The following is a 22,318-nucleotide window of genomic DNA, read 5'->3' as shown; positions in this document are numbered from 1 at the left end:
ATGGTTATGTATAGCTCTGGGTTATGGTTATGTATAGGTCTGGGTTATGGTTATGTATAGGTCTGGGTTATGTATAGATCTGGGTTATGGTTATGTATAGGTCTGGGTTATGGTTATGTATAGGTATGGGTTATGGTTATGTATAGGTCTGGGTTATGGTTATGTATAGGTCTGGGTTATGGTTATGTATAGGTCTGGGTTATGGTTATGTATAGGTCTGGGTTATGGTTATGTTTAGCTCTGGGTTATGGTTATGGTTATGTATAGGTCTGGGTTTTGGTTATGTATAGGTCTGGGTTATGGTTAGGTCTGGGTTATGGTTATGTTTAGGTCTGGGTTATGGTTATGTATAGCTCTGGGTTATGGTTATGTATAGCTCTGGGTTATGGTTATGTATAGCTCTGGGTTATGGTTATGTGTAGGTCAGAGGTCAACATCTCCTTTACAGTTCTTTATTTATATGTGTTTCTGTAAGAAACTGGGCGACGATGAAAACAACAGCAATAGACCTTCACCTGAAAGATAACAACAGCAATAGACCTTCACCTGAAAGATAACAACAGCAATAGACCTTTCACCTGAAAGATAACAACAGCAATAGACCTTTCACCTGAAAGATAACAACAGCAATAGACCTTCACCTGAAAGATAACAACAGCAATAGACCTTCACCTGAAAGATAACAACAGCAATAGACCTTCACCTGAAAGATAACAACAGCAATAGACCTTTCACCTGAAAGTTGGTTTCCCAAATGATTGCCTCGCCTGGTTCACCAACTACTTCTCTGATAGAGTTCAGTGTGTCAAATCGGAGGGTCTGCTGTCCGGACCTCTGGCAGTCTCTATGGGGGTGCCACAGGGTTCAATTCTTGGACCGACTCTCTTCTCTGTATACATCAATGAGGTCGCTCTTGCTGCTGGTGAGTCTCTGATCCACCTCTACGCAGACGACACCATTCTGTATACTTCTGGCCCTTCTTTGGACACTGTGTTAACAACCCTCCAGGCAAGCTTCAATGCCATACAACTCTCCTTCCGTGGCCTCCAATTGCTCTTAAATACAAGTAAAACTAAATGCATGTTCTTCAACCGATCGCTACCTGCACCTACCCGTCTGTCCAACATCACTACTCTGGACGGCTCTGACTTAGAATACGTGGACAACTACAAATACTTAGGTGTCTGGTTAGACTGTAAACTCTCCTTCCAGACCCATATCGCACAATCACACCTCTCCAATCCAAAGTTAAATCTAGAATTGGCTTCCTATTTCACAACAAAGCATCCTTCACTCATGCTGCCAAACATACCCTTGTAAAACTGACCATCCTACCAATCCTCGACTTTGGCGATGTCATTTACAAAATAGCCTCCAATACCCTACTCAACAAATTGGATGCAGTCTATCACAGTGCAATCCGTTTTGTCACCAAAGCCCCATATACTACCCACCATTGCGACCTGTACGCTCTCGTTGGCTGGCCCTCGCTTCATACTCGTCGCCAAACCCACTGGCTCCATGTCATCTACAAGACCCTGCTAGGTAAAGTCCCCCCTTATCTCTGCTCGCTGGTCACCATAGCATCTCCCACCTGTAGCACATGCTCCAGCAGGTATATCTCTCTAGTCACCCCCAAAACCAATTCTTTCTTTGGCCGCCTCTCCTTCCAGTTCTCTGCTGCCAATGACTGGAACGAACTACAAAAATCTCTGAAACTGGAAACACTTATCTCCCTCACTAGCTTTAAGCACCAACTGTCAGAGCAGCTCACAGATTACTGCACCTGTACATAGCCCACCTATAATTTAGCCCAAACAACTACCTCTTTCCCAACTGTATTTAATTTATTTTTTTATTTTGCTCCTTTGCACCCCATTATTTTTATTTCTACTTTGCACATTCTTCCATTGCAAAACTACCATTCCAGTGTTTTACTTGCTATATTCTATTTACTTTGCCACCATGGCCTTTTTTGCCTTTACCTCCATTCTCACCTCATTTGCTCACATCGTATATAGACTTGTTTATACTGTATTATTGACTGTATGTTTGTTTTACTCCATGTGTAACTCTGTGTCGTTGTATGTGTCGAACTGCTTTGCTTTATCTTGGCCAGGTCGCAATTGTAAATGAGAACTTGTTCTCAACTGGCCTACCTGGTTAAATAAAGGTGTTCTCAACTTGCTTACCTGGTTAAATAAAGGTGTTCTCAACTTGCTTACCTGGTTAAATAAAGGTGTTCTCAACTTGCTTACCTGGTTAAATAAAGGTGTTCTCAACTTGCTTACCTGGTTAAATAAAGGTGTTCTCAACTTGCTTACCTGGTTAAATAAAGGTGTTCTCAACTTGCTTACCTGGTTAAATAAAGGTGTTCTCAACTAGCCTACCTGGTTAAATAAAGGTGTTCTCAACTAGCCTACCTGGTTAAATAAAGGTGTTCTCAACTAGCCTACCTGGTTAAATAAAGGTGTTCTCAACTAGCCTACCTGGTTAAATAAAGGTGTTCTCAACTAGCCTACCTGGTTAAATAAAGGTGTTCTCAACTAGCCTACCTGGTTAAATAAAGGTGTTCTCAACTTGCTTACCTGGTTAAATAAAGGTGTTCTCAACTAGCCTACCTGGTTAAATAAAGGTGTTCTCAACTAGCCTACCTGGTTAAATAAAGGTGTTCTCAACTTGCTTACCTGGTTAAATAAAGGTGTTCTCAACTTGCTTACCTGGTTAAATAAAGGTGTTCTCAACTTGCTTACCTGGTTAAATAAAGGTGTTCTCAACTTGCTTACCTGGTTAAATAAAGGTGTTCTCAACTTGCTTACCTGGTTAAATAAAGGTGTTCTCAACTTGCTTACCTGGTTAAATAAAGGTGTTCTCAACTTGCTTACCTGGTTAAATAAAGGTGTTCTCAACTAGCCTACCTGGTTAAATAAAGGTGTTCTCAACTAGCCTACCTGGTTAAATAAAGGTGTTCTCAACTAGCCTACCTGGTTAAATAAAGGTGTTCTCAACTAGCCTACCTGGTTAAATAAAGGTGTTCTCAACTAGCCTACCTGGTTAAATAAAGGTGTTCTCAACTAGCCTACCTGGTTAAATAAAGGTGTTCTCAACTTGCTTACCTGGTTAAATAAAGGTGTTCTCAACTAGCCTACCTGGTTAAATAAAGGTGTTCTCAACTAGCCTACCTGGTTAAATAAAGGTGTTCTCAACTTGCTTACCTGGTTAAATAAAGGCGAAATTTAAAAAAAAATTAAATAAAAGATAACAGCAGCAATAGGCCTTTTCAAAAGGAAAACATAGACCTAGACATTAGACAGTTAACATAAAACAGTCAGTTATTTCACTGCTTTCCTCCACAGTCTCTGTCAGTAGAGCCCGATCCTTGAAGACATCTGCTTGATCCTGCTGTTTTCAACTCTCTAGAGACAGCAGGAGCGGTAGAGATCGGCTATGAAGAGCCAACTGACATTTACTCCTGAGGTGCTGACCTGTTGCACCCTCGACAACTACTGGGATTATTATTATTTGACCATGCTGGTCATTTATGAACATTTGAACATCTTGGCCATTTTCTGTTATAATCTCCACCCGGCACAGCCAGAAGAGGACTGGCCACCCCTCATAGCTTGGTTCCTCTCAAGGTTTCTTCCTAGGTTTTGGCCTTTCTAGGGAGTTATTCCTAGCCACCGTGCTTCTACACCTGCATTGCTTGCTGTTTGGGGTTTCAGGCTGGGTTTCTGTACAACACTGAGATATCAGCTGATGTAAGAAGGGCTTTATAAATACATTTGATTTGATCCTGGGAAATGTGTTAAATGAATCCGTTCCTGTAGCTGACTTCAGATACTCAGTGATCTCATTGTCCACCGTCGTCATGTCTCTGTCGTTGTGAGTATTGTCCAACTCAAACAAGTCATTTGCAGGCAGGGGATGGAGGTGCTGGTGGTTTGTGTGGTGGTTCCTCAGCAGAGAGGGCACTACAGTTGGCAGCGAGCAGCTTCTTGACAGTGTCTTTTTCACCTCGTCTCGTGGGGACGCTAAATTGTGCAGTTTTGTCACACAAGTTTTGAGGGAGCGTGAAATTGACATGTTGACTGCAGGAATGTCCACCAGAGCTGTTGCCAGAGAACTGAATGTTCCTTTCTCTACCAATAGGTGCCGCCAATGTCGTTTTAGAGAATTTGGCAGTTCAACAGGTCTCACAACAGCACACCACGTTTAACCACGTCAGGACCTCCACATCTAGCTTCTTCACCTATGGGATCGTCTGAGGGCTTTTGTAGGTAAAGCCATTTTGTGGCTCCCCAGTGGGAGGGTGGGACAATGCCCTCCCAGGCCGATCTATGTCTGCCAAGTCATGTGAAATCCATAGAATAAGGCCTAATTTATTTCAATTGACTGATTTCCATATTTGAACTGTAACTCAGTAAAATCTTTGAAATTGTTGCTCGTTGCGTTGCCATTTTTGTTCAGTATTTAGATTGAGGGTGTGGGACACGCCCCTGTGATGTGGAGGGAGAACAATTGGTTGGTTGTCGTCGTCGTCAGAATCCATGTCATCACCGCCGGTAACCACTGCATCTAAGTCTGCAAAGGTAACATCCTCCCCTGTCTCTTCTTCCTCAGAATCAGCCATTTTTGACTCAGGACAATCATATCATGTGTGTTTTCCCCTGACTCTTCTGCAATCCCAGCAAAGTAGAGGGATGGATCCAGTCGGCTGTCATTCCGATAAAACGTTTGCTGTGTGCTGTCCACATGTCAGCTGTGACTGGGACATATTCCAAGCCATCAAAATGTGTTTGCCGTTCTGTCTTAATACGCTTTGTTAAGGTAGCTAGCAAATGTCTTCCTGTCAGACACTGTCCCCTTCCTGTTACATGTCATAGGGATTTTCTTTATAATCTTACAGAAAGATGGAGACTCAGTAGAAATCGGTAGCATCTCCTCCAAAACATAGCCAGCTACAAGTTCATTTAGTTCTCTCGAGGTGACAGGTTTAGACAGAAATCTTCTGTTTTGGAGAAGAAGCACCGTCCTCCAGCATCAACAGCAGTTGGCTGCCGTGGGTCTTCCTGCACCACTCTTGTGGAGCTGTGCTTGGCTTGGTATGTTAAAGGGGAGGGACCAGTCTGCTCTTGTGGAGCTGTGCTTGGCTTGGTATGTTAAAGGGGAGGGACCGGTCTACTCCTAATGACACACAGTATCTGGTATGTTAAAGGGGAGGGACCAGTCTGCTCTTGTGGAGCTGTGCTTGGCTTGGTATGTTAAAGGGGAGGGACCGGTCTGCTCTTGTGGAGCTGTGCTTGGCTTGGTATGTTAAAGGGGAGGGACCGGTCTGCTCTTGTGGAGCTGTGCTTGGCTTGGTATGTTAAAGGGGAGGGACCGGTCTGCTCTTGTGGAGCTGTGCTTGGCTTGAAGGTGCTACTTGATAATTGAAGTTGAGTTCTTCTCAGTTGACAGGCGCTTTAGTCCCGAGGCTCAGTTAGCATTTTATTATTATGTTTTTCTCTTTTTCTTTTACCAATACTAAATACAGTGAAAACTTCCACGATGAGAAGGCTGATGTCTCTGCCACCTTGCTAGCTAGCTAGCATCCCACCACAACGTTCTTGAAGAAACAGCCAGAGCTTGAACTTAGGTAATGTAAATGTGAAGGGATTTTCATTTTTGGGGTACAAAAAAATATATAATTGGGAAATAATATTAAAAAGTAATGATTTGCTTATTTGAAAAAGTAACTAACTGATTACTTAAGTTGAAAAATGAATGCGTTAAGTTACTTGTTACCACAGCGTAACCTAAATACTCTATCGTTACCCCTAACAGTGATGCTAAACACATCAGTAGGGACAGGTATGTTAAAGGGGAGGGACCAGTCTGCTCCTACTGACACACAGTATCTGGTATGTTAAAGGGGAGGGACCAGTCTGCTCCTACTGACACACAGTATCTGGTATGTTAAAGGGGAGGGACCAGTCTGCTCCTACTGACACACAGTATCTGGTATGTTAAAGGGGAGGGACCAGTCTGCTCCTACTGACACACAGTATCTGGTATGTTAAAGGGGAGGGACCAGTCTGCTCCTAATGACACACAATATCTGGTATGTTAAAGGGGAGGGACCAGTCTGCTCCTACTGACACACAGTATCTGGTATGTTAAAGGGGAGGGACCAGGCTTGTTTACAAACAGCTTTGACAGTGATACTGAACGCAGTGTGGCACTTGGCTTGGCCATCACACAACATTAACCTCTTCAGTCGACCCTCTACTTTTTTGAACATTCTGTTAAAAATCGCGCAACATTTCAGCGCCCTGCTACTCATGCCAGGAATATAGTATATGCATTTGCTTAGTCTGTGTGGATAGAAAACACTCAGACGTTTAAAAAACTGGTTAAATCACTGCTGTGGCTTTACCAGAACGGCATTTACATCGAAAAGCACAGGAAAAACTGATCACTGAAAATGGGGAAAATATATCCATGCGCTACTTGAACCCATTGATAAACGTGAACCACAATTAATTGACTGAGGTTGCAGTACCTACAGCTTCCACAGGGTGTCTAGAGTCTTGTCATTTCCTTCGAGTTTTTCTTGGTCAAACACATACAGGACACCGTATCTAATCCGGTCTAGGACCGAATATTTTCGTTGAGTTTCTAGCCGGACATTTTTCCAGACGGACAGCTAATGATCTTTACATCGCTCCTGATGAATTTTATCGCTATTAACGTTTACTAATACCTAAAGTTGCATTACAAACGTATTTCAAGTGTTTTGTGAAAGTTTATCGCGTCGACTTTTTGAATTTTAAAAATGACGATACGTTTGAAACAATGTTTTTTTCGTTTATCACACAGTCTACATATAACGATATCTAGGCTTTATATGGACCGATTTAATCGAAATAAAGACCCAAATAGTGTTTATGGGACATCTAGGAGTGCCAACAAAGAAGATGGTGAAAGGTAATGAATGTTTTCTATTTTATTGTGCGGTTTGTGTAACGCCGAAATGCTAATTATTTTGTTTACGTCCCCTGTGGGTCTTTTGGGGTGTTGCATGCTATCAGATAATAGCTTCTCATGCTGTCGCCGAAAAGCATTTTAAAAATCTGACTTGTTGCCTGGATTCACAACGAGTGTAGCTTTAATTCGATACCCTGCATGTGTATTTTAATGAACTTTTGAGTTTTAACTAATACTATTAGCATTTAGCGTAGCGCATTTGCATTTCCAGAGCTCTAGTTGGGACGCAAGCGTCCCGGGTAGAAGCAACAGGTTAAAGAAGAGAAATGTGTTATTTCACACATCAAATAGGGTTATTTGACATGTTAATTGTGACACGTAAAGATCTGAAGGACCTTCCACAGTCTCGATGTCTGACTAATACCACACTATGGTGTCTGGGACCCAGTGGACACTGATTAACAAACAACTTATGTCTAGGGCACAGTTGTCATGGTAACACTCACAATCTAACACTCACAGTTATTACCGACACGCAACGAGGCTCTAAGAGAGGATTGTCATAAGATGAAACAAAAGACCTGCTCTAAAGGAAAAATCTGGGAAATAGAAGAGAAGAGCAACTCAGGACCAGTCTGCTCCTACTGACACACAGTATCTGGTATGTTAAAGGGGAGGGACCAGTCTGCTCCTACTGACACACAGTATCTGGTATGTTAAAGGGGAGGGACCAGTCTGCTCCTACTGACACACAGTATCTGGTATGTTAAAGGGGAGGGACCAGTCTGCTCCTAATGACACAGTATCTGGTATGTTAAAGGAGGGACCAGTCTGCTCCTAATGACACACAGTATCTGGTATGTTAAAGGAGGGACCAGTCTGCTCCTACTGACACACAGTATCTGGTATGTTAAAGGGGAGGACCAGTCTGCTCCTACTGACACACAGTATCTGGTATGTTAAAGGGGAGGGACCAGTCTGCTCCTACTGACACACAGTATCTGGTATGTTAAAGGGGAGGGACCAGTCTGCTCCTACTGACACACAGTATCTGGTATGTTAAAGGGGAGGGACCAGTCTGCTCCTAATGACACACAGTATCTGGTATGTTAAAGGGAGGGACCAGTCTGCTCCTACTGACACACAGTATCTGGTATGTTAAAGGGAGGGACCAGTCTGCTTCTACTGACACACAGTATCTGGTATGTTAAAGGGAGGGACCAGTCTGCTCTAATGACACACAGTATCTGGTATGTTAAAGGGGAGGGACCAGTCTGCTTCTACTGACACAGTATCTGGTATGTTAAAGGGGAGGGACCAGTCTGCTCCTAATGACACACAGTATCTGGTATGTTAAAGGGGAGGGACCAGTCTGGTCCAGTACTGACACACAGTATCTGGTATGTTAAAGGGGAGGGACCAGTCTGCTTCTAACTGACTCTGGTATGTTAAAGGAGGGACCGGTCTGCTCCTACTGACACACAGTATCTGGTATGTTAAAGGGGAGGGACCAGTCTGCTTCTACTGACACACAGTATCTGGTATGTTAAAGGGGAGGGACCAGTCTGCTCCTAATGACACACAGTATCTGGTATGTTAAAGGGGAGGGACCAGTCTGCTCCTACTGACACACAGTATCTGGTATGTTAAAGGGGAGGGACCAGTCTGCTCCTACTGACACACAGTATCTGGTATGTTAAAGGGGAGGGACCAGTCTGCTTCTACTGACACACAGTATCTGGTATGTTAAAGGGGAGGAACCAGTCTGCTCCTAATGACACACAGTATCTGGTATGTTAAAGGGGAGGGACCAGTCTGCTTCTACTGACACACAGTATCTGGTATGTTAAAGGGGAGGGACCGGTCTGCTCCTAATGACATACAGTATCTGGTATGTTAAAGGGGAGGGACCAGTCTGCTCCTAATGACACACAGTATCTGGTATGTTAAAGGGGAGGGACCAGTCTGCTCCTAATGACACACAGTATCTGGTATGTTAAAGGGGAGGAACCAGTCTGCTCCTACTGACACACAGTATCTGGTATGTTAAAGGGGAGGGACCAGTCTGCTCCTAATGACACACAGTATCTGGTATGTTAAAGGGGAGGACCAGTCTGCTCCTAATGACACACAGTATCTGGTATGTTAAAGGGAGGGACCAGTCTGCCTCTACTGACATACAGTATCTGGTATGTTAAAGGAGGGACCAGTCTGCTTCTACTGACACACAGTATCTGGTATGTTAAAGGGGAGGGACCAGTCTGCTTCTACTGACACACAGTATCTGGTATGTTAAAGGAGGGACCAGTCCGTTTTCTAGGGAGGGACCAGTCTGCTTCTACTGACACACAGTATCTGGTATGTTAAAGGGGAGGGACCAGTCTGCTTCTACTGACACACAGTATCTGGTATGTTAAAGGGGAGGCTTCTAATGACACACAGTATCTGGTATGTTAAAGGGGAGGGGACCGTCTAATGACACACAGTATCTGGTATGTTAAAGGTGAGGTACCAGTCTGCTTCTACTGACACACAGTATCTGGTATGTTAAAGGAGGGACCAGTCTGCTCCTAATGACACACAGTATCTGGTATGTTAAAGGGGAGGGACCGGTCTGCTCCTAATGACACACAGTATCTGGTATGTTAAAGGGGAGGGACCGGTCTGCTCTAATGACATACAGTATCTGGTATGTTGCCTAAAGGGGAGGGACCAGTCTGCTCCTAATGACACACTGGTATGTATCTGGTCTGGTATGTTAAAGGGGAGGGACCAGTCTGCTTCTCTACTGACTGGTATGTTAAAGGGGGGGACAGTATCATACAGGTATGTTAAAGGGGAGGGACCAGTCTGCTTCTACTGACACAAAGTATCTGGTATGTTAAAGGAGGGACCAGTCTGCTTCTACTGACACACAGTATCTGGTATGTTAAAGGGGAGGGACCAGTCTGCTTCTACTGACACACAGTATCTGGTATGTTAAAGGGGGAGGGACTGTCTGCTTCTACTGACACACAGTATCTGGTATGTTAAAGGGGAGGGACCAGTCTGCTTCTACTGACACAGTATCTGGTATGTTAAAGGGGAGGGACCAGTCTGCTCCTAATGACCCACAGTATCTGGTATGTTAAAGGGAGGGACCAGTCTGCTTCTACTGACACACAGTATCTGGTATGTTAAAGGGGAAGTAGCTACTGACCTGCCATCTGTTGTTGGGGGTGTGGGGGTACTGACCTGTCATCTGTTGTTGGGGGTGTAGGGGGTACTGACCTGTTGTCTGTTGTTGGGGTGTAGGGAGGGTACTGACCTGTTGTCTGTTGTTGGGGTGTAGGGAGGGTACTGACCCGTTGTCTGTTGTTGGGGGTGTAGGAGGGTCAGTACCTGTTGTCTGTTGTTGGGGGTGTAGGGAGGGTACTGACCTGTTGTCTGTTGTTGGGGGTGTAGGGAGGGTACTGACCTGTTGTCTGTTGTTGGGGGTGTAGGGAGGGTACTGACCTGTTGTCTGTTGTTGGGGGTGTAGGGAGGGTACTGACCTGTTGTCTGTTGTTGGGGGTGTAGGGGAGCAGGGTTGACACATGGAACATCAGTTCATAGTCCTTATAGGTGGTGTACAGGGAGTAGGTTCCTGTTGAGTCAGCTAGAGGAGAAACAGACAGACAGAGAGGCTAGATTTCCACAACAGAAACAGGTTCATTGATTCCACTGCAACAGAGATAGATCATATCAGGTCATGGTCAGAGTAAGGGTTGGTAATATGATACCAATAGGTAATATAGGGGCGTGTTCAGGGTCAAGTTACACTAATAGGTAGTATAGGGGCGTGTTCAGGGTCACATTACACTAATAGGTAATATAGGGGCGTGTTCAGGGTCAAGTTACATTACTTTTTTACCTTTATTTAACGAGGCAAGTCAGTTAAGAACAAATTCTTTTTTTCAATGACGGCCTAGGAACAGTGGTTTAACTGCCTGTTCAGGGGCAGAACGACAGATTTTTACCTTGTCAGCTCAGGGATTTGATCTTAACCTTTCGGTTACAAGTTCAACACTCTAACCACTAGACGACCTGCCACCTCTACACTCTAACCACTAGACGACCTGCCACCTCTACACTCTAACCACTAGGCTACCTGCCGTCCCTACACTCTAACCACTAGACGACCTGCCACCTCTACACTCTAACCACTAGGCTACCCTGCCGCCCTAATAGGTAATATAGGGGCGTGTTCAGGGTCACATTACACTAATAGGTAATATAAGGGCGTGTTCAGGGTCACATTACACTAATAGGTAATATAGGGGCGTGTTCAGGGTCACATTACACTAATAGGTAATATAGGGGCGTGTTCAGGGTCACATTACACTAATAGGTAATATAGGGGCGTGTTCAGGGTCAAAAACTCCCTAGGAAGGCTGAAACCTAGGAGGACGCCAAGAGCTGAAACCCTAGTGCTAGCCATAACGTAATGGTAAACAAACAGTAACAGTAAACAAACTGTAACAGTAAACAAACTGTAACGGTAAACAAACTGTAATGGTAAACAAACTGTAATGGTAAACAAACCGTTATGGTAAACAAACTGTTATGGTAAACAAACTGTAATGGCTGTAATGGTAAACAAACTGTAATGGTAAACAAACCGTAACAGTATACAAACCGTTATGGTAAACAAACTGTTATGGTAAACAAACTGTAAAGGTAAACAAACTGTAACATTATACAAACCGTTATGGTAAACAAACTGTAATGGTAAACAAACTGTAATGGTAAACAAACTGTAATGGTAAACGAACTGTAATGGTAAACAAACTGTAATGGTAAACAAACAGTAACAGTATACAAACCGTTATGGTAAACAAACTGTTATGGTAAACAAACTGTAATGGTAAACAAACTGTAATGGTAAACAAACAGTAACAGTATACAAACCGTTATGGTAAACAAACTGTAAAGGTAAACAAACTGTAAAGGTAAACAAACTGTTATGGTAAACAAACTGTAATGGTAAACAAACTGTAATGGTAAACAAACTGTAATGGTAAACAAACTGTAATGGTAAACAAACCGTAACATTATACAAACCGTTATGGTAAACAAACTGTAATGGTAAACAAACTAATGGTAAACAAACCGTAATGGTAAACAAACCGTAATGGTAAACAAACAGTAACATTATACAAACCGTAATGGTAAACAGACTAATGGTAAACAAACTGTAATGGTAAACAAACCGTAATGGTAAACAAACAGTAACATTATACAAACCGTTATGGTAAACAAACCGTAATGGTAAACAAACTGTAATGGTAAACGAACTGTAATGGTAAACAAACTGTAATGGTAAACAAACCGTAATGGTAAACAAACTGTAATGGTAAACAAACTGTAATGGTAAACAAACTGTAATGGTAAACAAACTGTAATGGTACACAAACTGTAATGGTAAACAAACCGTAATGGTAAACAAACTGTAATGGTAAACGAACTGTAATGGTAAACAAACTGTAATGGTAAACAAACCGTAATGGTAAACACACTGTAATGGTAAACGAACTGTAATGGTAAACAAACTGTAATGGTATACAAACTGTAATGGTAAACAAACTCTAATGGTGAACTAATCTTAATAGTAAACAAACCATAATGGTAAACAAACCGTGTTGGTAAACAAACTGTAATGGTAAACAAACCGTGTTGGTGAACAAACTGTAATGGTAAACAAACCGTGTTGGTAAACAAACCATAATGGTGAACAAACTGTAATGGTAAACAAACCGTGTTGGTGAACAAACCATAATGGTAAACAAACTGTAATGGTAAACAAACCGTGTTGGTGAACAAACTGTAATGGTAAACAAACTGTAATGGTAAACAAACACACCGTGTTGGTAAACAAACTGTAATGGTAAACAAACCGTGTTGGTAAACAAACCGTTATGGTATACAAACCGTTATGGTAAACAAACTGTTATGGTAAACAAACTGTAATGGCTGTAATGGTAAACAAACTGTAATGGTAAACAAACCGTAACAGTATACAAACCGTTATGGTAAACAAACTGTTATGGTAAACAAACTGTAAAGGTAAACAAACTGTAACATTATACAAACCGTTATGGTAAACAAACTTTAATGGTAAACAAACTGTAATGGTAAACAAACTGTAATGGTAAACAAACTGTAATGGTAAACAAACTGTAATGGTAAACAAACAGTAACAGTATACAAACCGTTATGGTAAACAAACTGTAAAGGTAAACAAACTGTAAAGGTAAACAAACCGTTATGGTAAACAAACTGTAAAGGTAAACAAACCGTAATGGTAAACAAACCGTAATGGTAAACAAACTGTAAAGGTAAACAAACTGTAATGGTAAACAAACTGTAATGGTAAACAAACCGTTATGGTAAACAAACTGTAATGGTAAACAAACTAATGGTAAACAAACCGTAATGGTAAACAAACCGTAATGGTAAACAAACAGTAACATTATACAAACCGTAATGGTAAACAAACTAATGGTAAACAAACTGTAATGGTAAACAAACCGTAATGGTAAACAAACAGTAACATTATACAAACCGTTATGGTAAACAAACCGTAATGGTAAACAAACTGTAATGGTAAACGAACTGTAATGGTAAACAAACTGTAATGGTAAACAAACCGTAATGGTAAACAAACTGTAATGGTAAACGAACTGTAATGGTAAACAAACTGTAATGGTAAACAAACCGTAATGGTAAACAAACTGTAATGGTAAACGAACTGTAATGGTAAACAAACTGTAATGGTAAACAAACCGTAATGGTAAACAAACTGTAATGGTAAACGAACTGTAATGGTAAACAAACTGTAATGGTAAACAAACTCTAATGGTGAACTAATCTTAATAGTAAACAAACCATAATGGTAACCAGCTGTACTTTTAAACAAACCATAATGGTAAACAAACCGTGTTGGTAAACAAACCGTAATGGTAAACAAACCGTGTTGGTGAACAAACTGTAATGGTAAACAAACCGTGTTGGTGAACAAACTGTAATGGTAAACAAACCGTGTTGGTGAACAAACTGTAATGGTAAACAAACCGTGTTGGTAAACAAAACCATAATGGTGAACAAACTGTAATGGTAAACAAACCGTGTTGGTGAACAAACCATAATGGTAAACAAACTGTAATGGTAAACAAACCGTGTTGGTGAACAAACTGTAATGGTAAACAAACTGTAATGGTAAACAAACTGTGTTGGTAAACACACCGTGTTGGTAAACAAACTGTAATGGTAAACAAACCGTGTTGGTAAACAAACCGTGTTGGTTAACAAACCGTGTTGGTAAACAAACCGTGCCAGTGTAGCACAACAAGAGGCATACAGGACATTCGTATTAAAGACTCAAGATAAACAATGTCTTTCTATTATACCTTTTTGAGTTCCAAATTGCATCCTATTCCCTACGTAGTGCACGACTTTTGACCAGAGCCATATGGGGAATAGGGTGCAATTTGGGACGCAGCCATACATTATTTACAGTACTACAGATGCTCACGGTAGGATTTGTGTGCGTTGGTGTGTGTGTGTGTGTGTGTGTGTGTATGTATGTGCGTGCGTATATAGTCTTACTCCTGTTGTCGAGCTGTGCTCTGTACTTGGTGAATCCCTTCAGTTTCACTCTCTGTCCCAATAGGTCGAGGAACTCATCGAGGGCGGGACCAGCTGATTGGTTGTTGTACATCTCCTCCTCTGTACTCTGCCCGCCTTACAGTACAGCACCCCACCTTGTGCTGGAAACTCAACTGAAACAAACAGACAACGTATTGATGAATAGATAGTACAGCGCTGTAAAAAACTATTTGACCCCATATCTGATTTTCTATATTTAATTTTTTACATATTGTTGATACTGAATGTTATCAGATGGATAATTAGTTTACCTATTTAATTAACAAGGTTATGCAACACCCCATTCCCCGTGTGAAAAAATAAATCCTGTACACTCAATAACTGGTTGTGACACCTTTAGCTGCAACGAATCCAACCAAGCACTTCCTGTAGATGTTGATCAGTCTGTCACATCGTTGTGGAGGAATTGTGGCCCACTCTTGCATGCATAACTGCTTTAATTAACTCAGCAACATTTGTGGGTTTTCAAATGCTCATTTCAAGTCTTGCCACAACATGTCAATTGGGATTTTGATGTGAACTTTGACTAGGCTATTCTAAAACTTCAACTTTGTTGCTTTTAAAAAAATTTCATGGAGACTTGAGAGTGTGTTTTGGATCATTGTCTTGCTGTATGACTCAGCTACACTTCAGCTTCAGCTCCCAGACAGATGGCCTGACATTCTCCTGTAGAATTATCTGATACAGAGCAGAACTCATGGTTCCTTCTTTTAAGGCAAGTCGTCCACGACCTAAGGCAGCAAAGCATTCCCAAACTATCACACTACCACCACCATGCTTTACCGCTGGTATGAGGTTCTAACTGTGGAATGTGGTGGTTGGTTTTTGAATAAGGTGCCCAGAGGTGCCCAGAGAAAACGGCCTGCTCCTCAGTCCCAGTTGCTAATATATGCATATTATTAGTACATTTGGATAGAAAACACTCTGAAGTTTCTAAAACTGTTTGAATGATGTCTGTGAGTATAACAGAACTCTTATGGCAGGCAAAAACCTGAGAAGAAATCCAAACAGGAAGTGGGAAATCTGAGGTTGGTCGATTTTCAACCCAGCCCCTATTGAATACACAGTGGGATATGGGTCAAGTTGCACATCCTAAGGCTTCCACTAGATGTCAACCGTTTTTAAAAACTTGAATGAGGCTTCTACTGTGATGTGGGGCTGAATGAGAGGGGAATGAGTCAGGGGTCTGGCAGAGAGCCACGTGCTGGTCACGCGCATTTCACATGAGAGCGACCTGCGCTCTATTGCTTTTCTACAGGCAGGAATTCTCCGGTTGTAACATTATTGAAGATTTATGATAAAAACATCCTAAAGATTGATTCTATACTTATTTTGAAATGTTTCTACGACCTGTAACATAACTTTTCGGCTGGACCTGCACGAGCATTTGGATTTGTGTACTAAACGCCCTGACAAAAGTAGTAGCTATTTGGACATAAATGATGGACATTATCGAACAAATCAAACATTTATTGTGGAACTAAGATTCCTGGGAGTGCATTCTGATGAAGATCATCAAAGGTAAGGGAATATTTATAAAGTTATTTCGGATTTCTGTTGACTCCTACATGGCGTATATATATATATATATATAAATGTATTTGTTTTCTCAGGTTTGCTTTTCTGTAAAGTTCTTTTGAAATCTGATACAGCGGAATTACTGCATTAAGGGGAAGAAGCTTAAATTCCATGTGTAACACTTGTATTTTCATCAACATTTATGATGAGTATTTCTGTAAATTGATGTGGCTCTCTGCAAAATCACTGGATGTTTTTGGTACTACTGAACGTAATAAGCCAATGTAAACTCAGATTTTTTTAATATAAATATGAACTTTATCAAACAAAACATACATGTATTGTGTAACATGAAGTCCTATGAGTGTCATCTGATGAAGATCATCAAAGGTTAGTGGTTCATTTTATCTGTATTTGTGCTTTTTGTGAGTCCTATCTTTGTCTGGAAAAATGGCTGTGCTTTTCTGTGGCTTGGTGGTGACCTAACGTAATCATTTGTGGAGCTTTCGCTTTAAAGCCTTTTTGAAATCAGACACTGTGGCTGGATTAACGAGACTTTTATTTTTTAAATGGTGTAAAATACTAGTATGCTTGAGGAATTTTAATTTAGGTTTTTATTGTTTTGAATTTGGCGCCCTGCACTTTCACTGCCTGTTGTCATATCGATCCCGTTAATGGGATTTCAGTCCTAAGAAGTTTTTAAACAGACATCAGAACATGCTCTCTACCATCCACCTCTGAAACACATCTAATTTAAACAGACAACACAACATGGTCTCTACCATCCGTGTTATTTCTTACATTGGTACCCCAGGTCATCTTAGGTTTCATTACATACAGTCGAGAAGAACTACTGAACATAAGAGCAGCGTCACCTCACCATCAGTACGACCAAGAATATGACTTTCGCGAAGCGGACCCTGTGTTCTGCCTTTCACCCAGGACAACGGAATGGATCCCAGCCGGCGACCTCAAAAAACGTCTTCGAAAAAGGGGAAAAAGAAGCGGTCTTCTGGTCAGACTCCGGAGACGGGCACATCGTGCACCACTCCCTAGCATTCTAGCATTCTCCTCGCCAATGTCCAGTCTCTTGACAACAAGGTTGATGAAATCCGAGCAAGGGTAGCATTCCAGAGGGACATCAGAGACTGTAACGTTCTTTGCTTCACGGAAACATGGCTCACTGGAGAGACGCTATCGGAGACGGTGCAGCCAGCTGGTTTCTCCACGCATCGCGCCGACAGAAACAAACATCTTTCTGGTAAGACGAGGGGCGGGGGCGTATGCTTTATGGTTAACGTGACGTGGTGTGGCCAAAACAACATACAGGAACTCAAGTCCTTCTGTTCACCTGATTTAGAATTCCTCACAATCAAATGTAGACCGCATTATCTACCAAGGGAATTCTCTTCAATTATAATCACAGCCGTATATATACTTAAATGTAAATGTATTCCCCCCCAAGCAGACACATCGATGGCTCTGAACGAACTTTATTTCACTCTTTGCAAACTGGAATCCATATATCCGGAGGCTGCATTCATTGTAGCTGGGGATTTTAACAAGGCTAATCTGAAAACAAGACTCCCTAAATTTTATCAGCATATCGATTGCGCAACCAGGGCGGGAAAAACCTTGGATCATTGCTATTCCAACTTCCGCAACGCATATAAGGCCCTGCCCCGCCCTCCTTTCGGAAAAGCTGACCACGACTCCATTTTGTTGATCCCTGCCTACAGACAGAAACTAAAACAAGAAGCTCCCGCGCTGAGGTCTGTTCAACGCTGGTCCGACCAATCTGATTCCACACTCCAAGACTGCTTCCATCACGTGGACTGGGATATGTTCCGTATTGCGTCAGACGACAACATTGACGAATACGCTGATTCGGTGTGCGAGTTAATTAGAACGTGCATTGAATATGTTGTTCCCATAGCAACGATTAAAACATTCCCAAACCAGAAACCGTGGATTGATGGAAGCATTCGCGTGAAACTTAAAGCGCGAACCACTGCTTTTAATCAGGGCAAGGTGTCTGGAAACATGACCGAATACAAACAGTGTAACTATTCCCTCCGCAAGGCAATCAAACAAGCTAAGCGTCAGTATAGAGACAAATTAGAATCTCAATTCAACGGCACATACAAGAGGTATGTGGCAGGGTCTACAGTCAATCACAGATTACAAAAAGAGAACCAGCACCGTCACGGACCAGGATGTCTTGCTCCCAGGCAGACTAAATAACTTTTTTGCCCGCTTTGAGGACAATACAGTGCCACTGACACTGCCCGCAACTAAAACATAAGGACTCTCCTTCACTGCAGCCGACGTGAGGAAAACATTTAAACGTGTCAACCCTCGCAAGGCTGCAGGCCCAGACGGCATCCCCAGCCGCGCCCTCAGAGCATGCAAGACCAGCTGGCTGGTGTGTTTACGGACATATTCAATCAATCCCTATCCCAGTCTGTTGTTCCCACATGCTTCAAGAGGGCCACCATTGTTCCTGTTCCCAAGAAAGCTAAGGTAACTGAGCTAAACGACTACCGCCCCGTAGCACTCACTTCCGTCATCATGAAGTGCTTTGAGAGACTAGTCAAGGACCATATCACCTCCACCCTACCTGACACCCTAGACCCACTCCAATTTGCTTACCGCCCAAATAGGTCCACAGACGATGCAATCTCAACCACACTGCACACTGCCCTAACCCATCTGGACAAGAGGAATACCTATGTGAGAATGCTGTTCATCGACTACAGCTCTGCATTCAACACCATAGTGCCCTCCAAACTCGTCATCAAAAGCTCGAGACCCTGGGTCTCGACCCCGCCCTGTGCAACTGGGTACTGGACTTCCTGACGGGCCGCCCCCAGGTGGTGAGGGTAGGCAACAACATCTCCACCCCGCTGATCCTCAACACTGGGGCCCCACAAGGGTGCGTTCTGAGCCCTCTCCTGTACTCCCTGTTCACCCACGACTGCGTGGCCACGCACGCCTCCAACTCAATCATCAAGTTTGCGGACGACACTACAGTGGTAGGCTTGATTACCAACAACGACGAGACGGCCTACAGGGAGGAGGGCCCTCGGAGTGTGGTGTCAGGAAAATAACCTCCCACTCAACGTCAATAAAACTAAGGAGATGATTGTGGACTTCAGGAAACAGCCCGCTATCCACATCGATGGAACAGTAGTGGAGAGGGTAGTAAGTTTTAAGTTCCTTGGCGTACACATCACAGACAAACTGAATTGGTCCACCCACACAGACAGCATCGTGAAGAAGGCGCAGCAGCGCCTCTTCAACCTCAGGAGGCTGAAGAAATTTGGCTTGTCACCAAAAGCACTCACAATCATCTACAGATGCACAATCGAGAGCATCCTGTCGGGCTGTATCACCGCCTGGTATGGCAACTGCTCCGCCCACAACCGTAAGGCTCTCCAGAGGGTAGTGAGGTCTGCACAACGCATCACCGGGGGCAAACTACCTGCCCTCCAGGACACCTACACCACCCGATGTCACAGGAAGGCCATAAAGATCATCAAGGACAACAACCACCCGAGCCACTGCCTGTTCACCCCGCTATCATCCAGAAGGCGAGGTCAGTACAGGTGCATCAAAGCTGGGACCGAGAGACTGAAAAACAGCTTCTATCTCAAGGCCATCAGACTGTTAAACAGCCACCACTAACATTGAGTGCCTGCTGCCAACACACTGACTCAACTCCAGCCACTTTAATAATGGGAATTGATGGGAAATTATGTAAAATATATCACTAGCCCCTTTAAACAATGCTACCTAATATAATGTTCCCTACATTATTCATCTCATATGTATACGTATATACTGTACTCTATATCATCTACTGCATCTTTATGTAATACATGTATCACTAGCCATATTACTGCATTGTCGGAACTAGAAGCACAAGCATTTCGCTACACTCGCACTAACATCTGCTAACCATGTGTATGTGACAAATAAAATTTGATTTGATTTTGACCATCCACCTCTGAAACACATCTTATTTAAACAGACAACACAACATGGCATCTTGTACCATCCAACCAGAACACCAGAATACATAATAACATATGACTATATTCCTCCATGTGGTCTGAGAGTGAATCCCAAATGGCACCCTATTCCTTATTGTGATTTACATTCCAGTGGGTGCAATGTGGGCTGAGCCTTCTCTCAGCAGAGAGTGTGTCAGAGATCCTGTGATCTATAGTGTGTCAGAGATCCATGTGATCTATAGTGTGTCAGAGAGATCCATGTGATCTATAGTGTGTCAGAGAGATCTATGTGATCTATAGTGTGTCAGAGATCCATGTGATCTATAGTGTGTCAGAGAGATCTATGTGATCTATAGTGTGTCAGAGATCCATGTGATCTATAGTGTGTCAGAGATCCATGTGATCTATAGTGTGTCAGAGAGATCCATGTGATCTATAGTGTGTCAGAGATCCATGTGATCTATAGTGTGTCAGAGAGATCTATGTGATCTATAGTGTGTCAGAGAGATCCATGTGATCTATAGTGTGTCAGAGATCCATGTGATCTATAGTGTGTCAGAGATCCATGTGATCTATAGTGTGTCAGAGATCCATGTGATCTATAGTGTGTCAGAGAGATCCATGTGATCTATAGTGTGTCAGAGATCCATGTGATCTATAGTGTGTCAGAGATCCATGTGATCTATAGTGTGTCAGAGATCCATGTGATCTATAGTGTGTCAGAGATCCATGTGATCTATAGTGTGTCAGAGATCCATGTGATCTATAGTGTGTCAGAGAGATCTATGTGATCTATAGTGTGTCAGAGATCCATGTGATCTATAGTGTGTCAGAGAGATCCATGTGATCTATAGTGTGTCAGAGATTCATGTGATCTATAGTGTGTCAGAGATATCCATGTGATCTATAGTGTGTCAGAGAGATCTGTGATCTATAGTGTGTCAGAGAGATCCATGTGATCTATAGTGTGTCAGAGAGATCTATGTGATCTATAGTGTGTCAGAGAGATCTATGTGATCTATAGTGTGTCAGAGAGAGCCATGTGATCTATAGTGTGTCAGAGATCCATGTGATCTATAGTGTGTCAGAGATCCATGTGATCTATAGTGTGTCAGAGATCCATGTGATCTATAGTGTGTCAGAGATCCATGTGATATATAGTGTGTCAGAGATCCATGTGATCTATAGTGTGTCAGAGATCCATGTGATCTATAGTGTGTCAGCGAGAGAACAAACATCACAACACTAGAGAACAAACATCACAACACTAGAGAACAAACATCACAACACTAGAGAACAAACATCACAACACTAGAGAACAAACATCACAACACCAGAGAACAAACATCACAGCACTAGAGAACAAACATCACAACACCAGAGAACAAACATCACAACACCAGAGAACAAACATCACAACACCAGAGAACAAACATCACAACACTAGAGAACAAACATCACAACACTAGAGAACAAACATCACAACACCAGAGAACAAACATCACAACACCAGAGAACAAACATCACAACACCAGAGAATACCAGAGAACAATCACAAGACCAGAGAACAAACATCACAGAACACTAGAGAAAAAACATCTGAACCCTTGTGCTACTCTACTCACTCTGATAGTCCAGTTTGAGGAGCTGCTCGGGGACCTTGGGGGAGTTGAGGGCCAGCCACAGACACTGGTCTATACTCCAGCCCTGTCTACATGTAGCCTAACCCTACAATACACTGTCTCTCTCTATCCCCTACCCCTAGTACTCACCCCCTGTTCATCCAGTTTGAGGAGCTGCTCGGGGACCTTGGGGGAGTTGAGGGCCAGACGGAGACAATGGATGTTGAGTTCAGGCATCACATATTCCAGAACCTCTTTTAGAGGTAGGCCTCGGGCTGTACCATGTCTCGCCGTGGAGGGGACTGCATCCTCCAGGATTGCTCCACGTAGGGTTGTTAACTGGGAGGGATGGATATAGAGAGAGAGAGAGAGATAGAGAGAGAGAGAGGGAGAGAGGGAGAGTGAAAGATACAGACAGAGAGGTAGAGAGAGAGATGGAGAGAGAGGTAAAGAGAGAGGGAGGTAGAGAGAGGTAGAGAGAGACAGAAGTAGAGAGAGAGAGAGAGA

General features: G+C 42.7%; 1 protein-coding gene across 3 annotated transcripts in view; it reads right to left on the bottom strand.

Annotated features, from left to right (window-relative positions):
• LOC115125817 (signal-induced proliferation-associated 1-like protein 2) overlaps positions 1 to 14,738 on the bottom strand; it is a 181,421-nt gene extending 166,683 nt beyond the window's left edge. For 2 of the 3 annotated variants that reach the window (XM_065007766.1, XM_065007767.1), the window contains exons 1-2: positions 14,596 to 14,737; positions 10,503 to 10,606 (exon numbers count right to left, since the gene is read on the bottom strand). In XM_065007766.1, the coding sequence (XP_064863838.1) occupies positions 10,503 to 10,606; positions 14,596 to 14,707 (216 nt within the window). In that variant the 5' untranslated portion in view covers positions 14,708 to 14,737. Of the gene's footprint in view, positions 1 to 10,502; positions 10,607 to 14,595 lie in introns of all 3 variants that reach the window. The other variant, XM_065007768.1, reaches the window with a different exon arrangement.
• Between the last annotated feature and the right edge of the window lie 7,580 nt (positions 14,739 to 22,318).

This window comes from Oncorhynchus nerka, linkage group LG23 (genome assembly GCF_034236695.1).
Source record: "Oncorhynchus nerka isolate Pitt River linkage group LG23, Oner_Uvic_2.0, whole genome shotgun sequence".
Taxonomy (NCBI): domain Eukaryota; kingdom Metazoa; phylum Chordata; class Actinopteri; order Salmoniformes; family Salmonidae; genus Oncorhynchus; species Oncorhynchus nerka.
The sequence above is the reverse complement of the archived record's forward strand: the minus strand, read 5'-3'. Positions and strand labels throughout refer to the sequence as shown.